Below are 12082 nucleotides of genomic sequence, written 5' to 3'. Positions count from 1 at the left end.
AAATGTGTCGTAAGCCTCCACCACCTGACAGCAAGTAAGGTTGGTCACGTACACGAAATGCGCCAATTCGTTGACTACATCAACCCAGCGGCGTGTTGGCAACTCGCCCGATGATGCTGCTTGATGCAATTACCAGCGAAACGTCACAGTGCTACTCAAATTGTAAATGTTGTGGATTTACTCTCCAACACACCGGTGGGCTGAAGTAGTATACTACACTATGCACTACACTATAGACTACACTATACACTACACTACACACTACACACTACACTACACACTACACTACACACTACACTACACACTACACTATACACTACACTATACACTACACTACACACTACACTATACACTACACTACACACTACACTACACACTACACTATACACTACACTACACACTACACTATACACTACACTATACACTACACACTACACTATACACTACACACTACACTACACACTACACTACACTATACACTACACTACACACTACACTATACACTACACTACACACTACACTATACACTACACTATACACTACACACTACACTATACACTACACACTACACTACACACTATACTACACACTACACTATACACTACACTATACACTACACTACACACTACACTATACACTACACTACACACTACACTATACACTACACTATACACTACACTACACACTACACTACACTACACACTACACTACACACTACACTATACACTACACTACACACTACACTATACACTACACTATACACTACACTATACACTACACACTACACTATACACTACACACTACACTATACACTACACACTACACTATACACTACACTATACACTACACACTACACTATACACTACACTACCCACTACACTATACACTACACTATACACTACACTATACACTACACACTACACTATACACTATACTAGTAACTAATTTGCACGTTTTATTTACGTGACAAACCTTACTGGCTGTGTTGGATGGTGGAGGGTTACGACACATTTATACTTACGCGATCTGACCCCACAACCTTAATTATGAACTTTTCATACTTGTTTGATTATGAACTGTATATAAGTATTGTATTATCAACTCTATATAGTTATCTGATGATCAACTCTGCACAACCACTGTTCTGACCTGGCCCCTTCCTCGCCCTGCGCCCCCCACAGACACGGAGGAGGGCTGCCCCACGTGCAAGGCGTCGCTGCTCGTGGTGAAGGAGGCGGCCGAGGCGCTGTCGGCGGGGCCCGCGGAGCGCCGCGTGGCCGTGTGGAGGCACCGCGGGGGGAGCCCCGCCTTCGGCCTCGACGCCGAGTGGAAGTTCCCGAGCCTCGTCCTCTTCGCCGCTTCCACGCCCGTGATGTACCAGGGTGAGGCGCCGCCAGCGGCATCAGTCGTCGTACCATGATCGCAGCAGCGAGTCAGAGAGTTCAGATCCGGTGAGCCAGGTAATGCAGATGGTGATGTTAATCGGACAACAATAGTAGCAGCATCATCGGCACTAGCAATACACATACCATCACGCACCTTCGATTAGCACGTTTGGCTAAACACGGTGCGAAAGAAGTTCAACATACCAGCATCATCAGCACTAGAATGATCATCAGCAGCTTTAGCGGCACCAGTAGCAGCAACAGCATAATCTGCTTCATCATCATCATCATCAAGTTCCCGGCTCAGGTTGATGTCGAGTGACCCCGTGAGAGGTCAAGGCGCCAGGGCAGCAGAGGCGGCTCGTGACGTGCCCACGAGGTGGGGCTGTTGTGAGTGACCTCATCAAGAACAACCTCGTCATGTCATTCGCCTTCCCGTGAAAGTGATATTACTTTCTTATTTATAAACAATCCTAAACAATTTCGATTTAAAGCTTTCATGAAGACCTGGTCTTCACCTGAGGACGGCTGCTTGCGTTGTGGCCGAAACGTCGTGAGAATTATTTTATTATGTTTTATTTTTATTATTGTATTACTTCCCTTCTACGTGATGACTTTACCGAAAGAACCAAGAAGATGAATCCTAAACAAGACAACAACGCACCCAAATGCTGTCCCCATGACCCTCAAGTCCACACTACACACCCACTTTGACACTGCCAAAAGCCGAGAGCGTGTAGACCGCGAGCTGCTATATGTACGCGGTGCCACCACGCGCTGTGACATCGTCTCGTGACAGCCACGGGCGCCCTTTCCACTGCCCTGAGTGGCTCTCACACGGCGTGGCTACGATGCTCGAAGCTGCTCATCGCAGTGAATGAAGGGAGATCTCTCACTCGGAGGACGCCGTCACAGCCACCACGAGACCTCTGGCGCTGCAGCGGTTTCTAATACGAACAACTTTAAATGTTATCTTCATTCGGCAATTCACGTTGAAAGATTCATAATATTTTTACATTTTTTAAACACAACAAAACAATTTTGATTTAAAGCTTTCGTGACTGCAGGGATTCATATTCTTGGTTCTTTCGGTAAAGTCACGTAGAAGGGAAATAATAAAATAAAATAAAAACACTTTTTCAAATTTTCTTGCTGTGGATTTCACACCTGATGATGATTGCTTGTGTTGCAGTCGAAACGTGAACATTTTTTATTGTTCTTATTTTATTATTTCCCTTCTACGTGACTTTACCGAAATAACCAAGAATACAACAAAACAATTTACAGAAAAGTATTTTTTTATTAGAAAAACAATTTCTCATCTCCAGCTGCTCGGTGGGGTGTCGCCCCAACGCCCCCGAGTGGCCGCGCCTGCGGGCAGGAGTCTCACGCGCGAGTGGCCGCGCCTGCGGGCAGGAGTCTCACGCGCGAGTGGCCGCGCCTGCGGGCAGGAGTCTCACGCGCGAGTGGCCGCGCCTGCGGGCAGGAGTCTCACGCGCGAGTGGCCGCGCCTGCGGGCAGGAGTCTCACGCGCGAGTGGCCGCGCCTGCGGGCAGGAGTCTCACGCGCGAGTGGCCGCGCCTGCGGGCAGGAGTCTCACGCGCGAGTGGCCGCGCCTGCGGGCAGGAGTCTCACGCGCGAGTGGCCGCGCCTGCGGGCAGGAGTCTCACGCGCGAGTGCCGCGCCTGCGGGCAGGAGTCTCACGCGCGAGTGGCCGCGCCTGCGGGCAGGAGTCTCACGCGCGAGTGGCCGCGCCTGCGGGCAGGAGTCTCACGCGCGAGTGGCCGCGCCTGCGGGCAGGAGTCTCACGCGCGAGTGGCCGCGCCTGCGGGCAGGAGTCTCACGCGCGAGTGGCCGCGCCTGCGGGCAGGAGTCTCACGCGCGAGTGGCCGCGCCTGCGGGCAGGAGTCTCACGCGCGAGTGGCCGCGCCTGCGGGCAGGAGTCTCACGCGCGAGTGGCCGCGCCTGCGGGCAGGAGTCTCACGCGCGAGTGGCCGCGCCTGCGGGCAGGAGTCTCACGCGCGAGTGGCCGCGCCTGCGGGCAGGAGTCTCACGCGCGAGTGGCCGCGCCTGCGGGCAGGAGTCTCACGCGCGAGTGGCCGCGCCTGCGGGCAGGAGTCTCACGCGCGAGTGGCCGCGCCTGCGGGCAGGAGTCTCACGCGCGAGTGGCCGCGCCTGCGGGCAGGAGTCTCACGCGCGAGTGGCCGCGCCTGCGGGCAGGAGTCTCACGCGCGAGTGGCCGCGCCTGCGGGCAGGAGTCTCACGCGCGAGTGGCCGCGCCTGCGGGCAGGAGTCTCACGCGCGAGTGGCCGCGCCTGCGGGCAGGAGTCTCACCGCGCGAGTGGCCGCGCCTGCGGGCAGGAGTCTCACGCGCGAGTGGCCGCGCCTGCGGGCAGGAGTCTCACGCGCGAGTGGCCGCGCCTGCGGGCAGGAGTCTCACGCGCGAGTGGCCGCGCCTGCGGGCAGGAGTCTCACGCGCGAGTGCCGCGCCTGCGGGCAGGAGTCTCACGCGCGAGTGGCCGCGCCTGCGGCAGGAGTCTCACGCGCGAGTGGCCGCGCCTGCGGGCAGGAGTCTCACGCGCGAGTGGCCGCGCCTGCGGGCAGGAGTCTCACGCGCGAGTGGCCGCGCCTGCGGGCAGGAGTCTCACGCGCGAGTGGCCGCGCCTGCGGGCAGGAGTCTCACGCGCGAGTGGCCGCGCCTGCGGGCAGGAGTCTCACGCGCGAGTGGCCGCGCCTGCGGGCAGGAGTCTCACGCGCGAGTGGCCGCGCCTGCGGGCAGGAGTCTCACGCGCGAGTGGCCGCGCCTGCGGGCAGGATTCTCACGCGCGAGTGGCCGCGCCTGCGGGCAGGAGTCTCACGCGCGAGTGGCCGCGCCTGCGGGCAGGAGTCTCACGCGCGAGTGGCCGCGCCTGCGGGCAGGAGTCTCACGCGCGAGTGGCCGCGCCTGCGGGCAGGAGTCTCACGCGCGAGTGGCCGCGCCTGCGGGCAGGAGTCTCACGCGCGAGTGGCCGCGCCTGCGGGCAGGAGTCTCACGCGCGAGTGGCCGCGCCTGCGGGCAGGAGTCTCACGCGCGAGTGGCCGCGCCTGCGGGCAGGAGTCTCACTGCGCGAGTGGGCCGCGCCTGCGGGCAGGAGTCTCACGCGCGAGTGGCCGCGCCTGCGGGCAGGAGTCTCACGCGCGAGTGGCCGGCCTGCGGGCAGGAGTCTCACGCGCGAGTGGCCGCGCCTGCGGGCAGGAGTCTCACGTCGCGAAGTGGCCGCGCCTGCGGGCAGGAGTCTCACGCGCGAGTGGCCGCGCCTGCGGGCAGGAGTCTCCGCTGCGAGTGGCCGCGCCTGCGGGCAGGAGTCTCACGCGCGAGTGGCGCGCCTGCGGGCAGGAGTCTCACGCGCGAGTGGCCGCGCCCGGGGCAGGAGTCTCACGCCTGCGAGTGGCCGAGCCCTGCGGGCAGGAGTCTCACGCGCTGAGTGGCCGCGCCTGCGGGCAGGAGTCTCACGCGCGAGTGGCCGCGCCTGCGGGCAGGAGTCTCACGCTGCGAGTGGCCGCGCCTGCGGGCAGGAGTCTCACGCGCGAGTGGCCGCGCCTTGCGGGCAGGAGTCTCACGCGCGAGTGGCCGCGCCGCGGGCAGGAGGTCTCACGCGCGATGTGGCCGCGCCTGCGGGCAGGAGTCTCACGCGCGAGTGGCCGCGCCTGCGGGCAGGAGTCTCACGCGCGAGTGGCCGCGCCTGCGGGCAGGAGTCTCCACGCGCGAGTGGCCGCGCCTGCGGGCAGGAGTCTCACGCGCGAGTGGCCGCGCCTGCGGGCAGGAGTCTCACGCGCGAGTGGCCGCGCCTGCGGCAGGAGTCTCACGCGCGAGTGGCCGCGCCTGCGGGCAGGAGTCTCACGCGCGAGTGGCCGCGCCTGCGGCAGGAGTCTCACGCGCGAGTGGCCCGCCTGCAGAGAGTCTCACGCGCGAGTGGCCGCCCTGCGGGCAGGAGTCTCACGCGCGAGTGGCCGCGCCTGCGGCAGGAGTCTCACGCGCGAGTGGCCGCGCCTGCGGGCAGGAGTCTCACGCGCGAGGGCCGCCCTGCGGGCAGGAGTCTCACGCGCGAGTGGCCGCGCCTGCGGGCAGGAGTCTCACGCGCGAGTGGCCGCGCGGGCAGGAGTCTCACGCGCGAGTGGCCGCGCGGGCAGGAGTCTCACGCGCGAGTGGCCGCGCCTGCGGGCAGGATCTCACGCGCGAGTGGCCGCGCCGCGCCTGCGGGCAGGAGTCTCACGCGCGAGTGGCCGCGCCGCGCCTGCGGGCAGGAGGTCTCACGCGCGAGTGGCCGAGCGCGTGGGGAGGGCATTCGCGTGCTGCCAGATGCCTGCTGCTGCTGCTGCGCGTGTTGTCACGATGGAGCCCCCCCCCCGCCTCCCCGTGACTGACGACTGGGGGGGGGGGCTCTCGTCGGCAGGCGCGTTCGTGGCGCAGGCCGTGGTGGACTGGGTGGAGGAGTCGCGGGGGGCGCGACTCGAGCGACTCCACGGGGCCAACTTCGAGAACTCGACTCGAAACCAGCAGAAGGGCGCGCCGGCCACGTGGCTCGTGATGTTGTGAGTGCACTCAAACACTCACACGTGTACTCACACTCACACGTGTACTCACACGTGTACTCACACTCACACGTGTACTCACACGTGTACTCACACACTCACACGTGTACTCACACGTGTACTCACACTCACACGTGTACTCACACTCACACGTGTACTCACACTCACACGTGTACTCACACACTCACACGTGTACTCACACTCACACGTGTACTCACACGTGTACTCACACTCACACGTCTACTCACACGTGTACTCACACTCACACGTGTACTCACACGTGTACTCACACAGCACGTGTACTCACACGTGTACTCACACTCACACGTGTACTCACACGTGTACTCACACAGCACGTGTAATCACACACACACTCACACGTGTACTCACTCACCACGTGTACTCACACTCACACGTGTACTCACACGTGTACTCACACACTCACACGTGTACTCACACTCACACGTGTACTCACACGTGTACTCACACACTCACACGTGTACTCACACTCACACGTGTACTTACACGTGTACTCACACTCACCACGTGTACTCACACGTGTGCTCACACAACACGTGTAATCACACACACACTCACACGTGTACTCACACTCACCACGTGTACTCACACGTGTACTCACACACTCACACGTGTACTCACACACACTCACACGTGTACTCACACACACTCACACGTGTACTCACACGTGTACTCACACTCACACGTGTACTCACACGTGTACTCACACACTCACACGTGTACTCACACTCACACGTGTACTCACACTCACCACGTGTACTCACACGTGTGCTCACACAGCACGTGTAATCACACACATACTCACACGTGTACTCACTCACCACGTGTACTCACACACACAGCACGTGTACTCACTCACCACGTGTACTCACACACCACGTGTACTCACACACACACACACCACGTGTACTCACTCACTCACTCACGTCACGTGTACTCACACACACACCACGTGTACTCACACACACACCACGTGTACTCACACTCACACGTGTACTCACACGTGTACTCACACACACAGCACGTGTACTCACTCACTCACACGTGTACTCACACTCACCACGTGTACTCACACGTGTACTCACACGTGCACTCACACACTCACACGTGTACTCACACACTCACCACGTGTACTCACACAGCACGTGCACTCACCACGTGTACTCACTCACACACAGCACGTGTACTCACTCACACCACGTGTACTCACACACACCACGTGTACTCACTCACACACACACAGCACGTGTACACACTCACACACCACGTGTACTCACACACACCACGTGTACTCACTCACTCACGTCACGTGTACTCACTCACTCACGTCACGTGTACTCACTCACTCACGTCACGTGTACTCACTCACTCACGTCACGTGTACTCACACACACACCACGTGTACTCAGTCACCACGTGTACTCACACAGCACGTGCACTCACCACGTGTACTCACTCACACACACAGCACGTGTACTCACTCACACCACGTGTACTCACTCACAGCACGTGTACTCACTCACACCACGTGTACTCACTCACACACACCACGTGTACTCACTCACACACACCACGTGTACTCACTCACACCACGTGTACTCACTCACACACACACAGCACGTGTACTCACTCACACCACGTGTACTCACTCACACACACACAGCACGTGTACTCACTCACACCACGTGTACTCACTCACACCACGTGTACTCACTCACACACACACAGCACGTGTACTCACACACACCACGTGTACTCACTCACACCACGTGTACTCACTCACACCACGTGTACTCACTCACTCACACCACGTGTACTCACTCACACACTCACACCACGTGTACTCACTCACACCACGTGTACTCACTCACACCACGTGTTTTATTCAATCCGCAGCTACGAGCCGTCATGTGACGAGGTGCGGCCCTTGGTGCCCGTGATGGGAGCCGTGGCGGCCAAGTGAGTGGGGCGGGTGGCATGGGGGCCACTGATGATGATGGTGATGGTTGACGCTGCTGATTCTAATGACGCTGCTGATTCTAATGACACTGCTGCTGCTGCTGATGGAGCAGTAATGGAGCTGTTCGCGCGCTGCGCTACAAACCCGGCGACCCGAGTTAGATTCTTGATTAAGGCCAACATCAGTGTTGAACCGGTCCTGGGCCTCCCCTAAGTAGACTCAGCCTCAAATAAGTACCTGTTGTGTGTAAAAAAAACATCACAACTGGGGAGACAAAGGCGGCCGGGTGTGGTGCTTGGCCACCCACCCTCTCGTGGGTGGCCGCCCTTCAGAGCTGCTCGCTAACAGCACTTGTCGCAACAATCTATTAAGGCTACACGGGGGATCTTTGTCTTGTATGGTGTTGGACTTGTTGGTGATGGCGGTGATGGTGTTGGTTAGTGACAGTGGTGATGTTGATGGTGTTGGTTAGTGACAGTGGTGATGTTGATGGTCTTGATGGTGTTGGTGGTGTTGATGGTGGTGTTGGTGGTGTTGATGGTGTTGGTGGTGGTGTTGATGGTGTTGATGGTGATGTTGATGGTCTTGATGGTGGTAGTGGTTTTGGTGATGTTGGTGGTGTTGATGGTGTTGGTGGTGATGTTGATGGTCTTGATGGTGGTGGTGTTGGTGGTGTTGGTGGTGATGTTGGTGGTGTTGATGGTGTTGGTGGTGGTGATGGTGGCGCGGGGTGTGTGTGGCAGGGCGCGCAGCGAGGCGCGGGTGGGGGTGGTGGACATGGACTCGGAGACCACAGAGGGACTGGTCAAGCGCTTCGGGGTCAAGCGGGGCTGCTTCCCCACCATCATCCTGTGCGTACCCCCTTAGCACGGGGGGGGGGTCCCCTACACGGGGGGGGGGGGGTCCCTCACACGGAGGGGGGTCCCCTTCAGGACGTGGCTAATGGGCAGCAGGACGCCCCGGCGTGAGCACGTGTTGGTGGCACTCGGCAAGAACGGGGCCGGGGTGAGAGGTCACCCACCCTCACCGAACCTCATCTGATCCCCGCTTCGTGTTACACCCCCACCACCACCGCCTCTCCACCCCCACCCTCGTCCCCCCAGGATCAAGCAGGAGGAGGTGAAGCTAAAGTACCACAGGAGCGAGCGCATCGTGGAGTCCGGCAGCAGGTGAGGTCCCAGTCACGTCAAGGTCACGTCAAGGTCACGTCAAGGTCACGGCAAGGTCACGGCGGGACACGAGCTCAGAGCGATTACATCTCTCATCTTCCATCACCACCATCACCACCATCATGAGCATTACCATCATCAACATCAGCATCACCATCATCAGCATCACCATCATCACCATCATCACGATCACCATCACCATCATCAGCATCATCAGCATCACCATTAGCATCATCATCAACACGATTGATCAGTGCAGTCGATACAACTATCAGCAGCATTGCCACCATTCCTCATCGTCATCTTCATCATTATCCGTGACGGGTCAATACCACTCTGCGCAAGGTCGGCTGTCCTCGTCATGGGAATGAGGAATTTCCACCCGTGGCTCAGTACGACGGAGATGAGCGACCTGTGGCTGCGTGTGCGCCTGGGTGTTCTCAAGGCGCACCTAGCCTGGCACAAGCGCCGTGGTGACGTCCCCACCACTTGGTGGCGAACGGCGGCTGTTGCTGTCCAGTGTGTATGCTCCTGTGTGGCCCCGCACGAAGCACGACCGGCGACATGCGGTGCGGAAGGAGTCCCACACACATACAAGGTGTCGCCTTGAACAGGCTGTGACCACAAGTGCCTTGGTCTCCCCAATGGTGATGGTGACACACCGTGCCACGTACTCATTTAAGGCTGAGTCTACCTAGGCGAGGCTCAGAAACCGGATCAAACATTTCGCCACCGTTATTGGTCGTGAAGTGTGAATCGAACTGTGTCCGTAGCGTGCTAACCACCACGCCACCGCTCCCGCGCCCGTGCCCGCAGCCTGGCCAAGGGAGTGATGTACACGTTCAACCTGGAGAAGCACGAGGTGACCTTCGACTCGCTCATGTTCTTCCTCACCGAGGGCTTCCAGGCCGAGGAGGGGGAGGAGGTGCCCCCCCCGTGGAGCCCCCTGTGGGTGACGCACACCCACCTGTCCACCCACCTGTCCACCCACCTGTCCACCCACCTGTTCACCCACCAGAACATGACCGCGTGCACTCACCCACGCGCTCATCCGCGTCACTCGCCTGTGTCTCACGCACACCTCGATCACCATATGCGCACTTTCCCGACTATAGATCGCGCGCTCGCATACACACTCACCTCTACACTCACCTCTACACTCACCTCTACACTCACCTCTACACTCACCTCGACACTCACCTCGACACTCACCTCGACACTCACCTCGACACTCACCTCTACAATCAGCTGTCTGCTTACCTACTCACATTTTCCCTCACCTCTACACTCACCTGTACACTCACCTGTACAATCAGCTGTCCACTCACCGACTCTCCTCTACACTCACCTCTACACTCACCTCCACACTCACCTCCACACTCACCTCCACAATCAGCTGTCCGCTCACCTGCGAACTCACTTGAAAATTCGCCCGCGCACTTGTGCTCATGTCACACCCACCTTCACCCTGCCCCCCCCCTTCTCCCCCTCCTGCCCACCCCCCCCAGGGACGAGGTGATTGACCAGATAGCGTCCAAGTGCAAGAGTATGTTCCTGGAGGACGGCGTGTGCGTGCTGGACGACAGCGAGGTCGAGCGGCTACAGTTCAAGGAGCCCGGCCGGCAGGTGGGCAGGGCAGGGGAGGGGGGGGAAGGGGGGAAAGGAAGGGGGGGGGAATTGGAATAAGTTCCTCCCACCAAGGAATTCTCCCACCCCCGACCCTCAGCTCGAGTCGGACCCTGCCAGCTAAGGGGGGCAGTGGACGCGGGCTCCGTTGTGCCCGCTTCAGCAGCGTGTTCACCGAGCATCATAGAGCAACGCCGTGTGGGTGCGTGCGTGTGACGTGTCGCCTATGGGGAGTGATGCAGCGGTCAGCGCCACGCTGCGCTACGAACCCGGCGACCCGAGTTCGATTCCCGCTCACGACCAACACCAGTGACGATTACCTGAACCGATCCTGGGCTTCTCCGAGGTCAACTCAGCCTAAAATGAGTACCTGGAGCGGTGGGTAGTGAAGGCAGACAAAGGCGGCCGGGCGTGGTGCTGGCCACCCACCCCCTCGTGTGCCGGTGCCGGCCTTCGTAGGTGCTGCCCTCTAACAGCACTCGCCCCGTCGGTGGGTCAAGGCGACACGGGGAGTCTTTGTCTGTCGAGGCTGGGTGGGCGAGGGCTGAGCTCACCGCTGTGCTCTGCTCTGCCCGCAGAAGTACCTCACCACCAACATCCAGCCCCAGGGGGGGCGCGTGGTGGCCATCGTGCTCGTGCTGGTGGCCATGTTCGCCTGCCTGGGCCTCGCCTACGTCAAGCTCAAGTCGTGGGGGGTCCTGGGCTCCTGGAAACTCGAGTGATGCGGTGGCGGGGGGGGTGTTACGGGGGAAGGGGGGGGGTGCTACGGGGGAAGAGGGGGGGTGGGAGCTGGTCACAGATTGGTCTACGTGTCAGGGGTCAGGGCGAGGGTCGTCTCTGCAGAGTGGGAGGGGCAAGCGAGACCCCGTTGGGGGGTTCGTGGGGAGGCGACGACGTCGTCACGGGGGTCACGGGGGTCACGGGGGGCCCGGCTGCTGTCAGGTGATGAGTTCCTGGGGGGGCGGGGCTGGGGGTGGGGGTAGCCGGGGTTCATCACGGGGGTCCCCGTGTCCCCGTAACCTCTCTCCAGGGTGCAGCCGTGATGAAGGGGTCACGGGGGGAGGGGGGGGGGATCCCCTTTACACGGGGGGGGGGGGGGGTCCGGTGGGAGACGCGAGCGAGACCCGTGTGCTCATTGCCTCGTGCGCGCTAATTAGCCGGCTCCTTGATTACTCAGCAGCCCCCCCCCCCTACACGTCACCCCCTCCCCCCACCGCCCGCACGCCACTCACTCTCATCACCACGGAGGCTTTGTTCTCAATTTTAACGACGACGCCGACAACAACAACAACAATAAACATTTCCCACGTGATCAATCCCGTACGGTCATG

At 59.8% G+C, this 12082-nt stretch overlaps 1 protein-coding gene across 1 annotated transcript in view; it reads left to right on the top strand.

Moving 5' to 3' along the window:
• LOC133343618 (uncharacterized) overlaps positions 1–11480 on the top strand; it is a 55953-nt gene extending 44473 nt beyond the window's left edge. The window contains exons 5-12 of the mRNA XM_061553309.1: positions 1182–1382; positions 5819–5957; positions 7893–7955; positions 8700–8807; positions 9060–9125; positions 9942–10073; positions 10634–10751; positions 11330–11480. Coding sequence (XP_061409293.1) covers positions 1182–1382; positions 5819–5957; positions 7893–7955; positions 8700–8807; positions 9060–9125; positions 9942–10073; positions 10634–10751; positions 11330–11473 — 971 coding nt within the window. The 3' untranslated portion in view covers positions 11474–11480. The remainder of the gene's footprint in view (positions 1–1181; positions 1383–5818; positions 5958–7892; positions 7956–8699; positions 8808–9059; positions 9126–9941; positions 10074–10633; positions 10752–11329) is intronic.
• Positions 11481–12082: the final 602 nt, after the last annotated feature.

Source organism: Lethenteron reissneri, chromosome 18 (genome assembly GCF_015708825.2).
Source record: "Lethenteron reissneri isolate LAM-NWPU_2019-01 chromosome 18, ASM1570882v1, whole genome shotgun sequence".
In the NCBI taxonomy this organism is placed as follows: domain Eukaryota; kingdom Metazoa; phylum Chordata; class Hyperoartia; order Petromyzontiformes; family Petromyzontidae; genus Lethenteron; species Lethenteron reissneri.
Note: the sequence above shows the minus strand (reverse complement) of the source record. Positions and strands in the feature narration are given on the sequence as shown.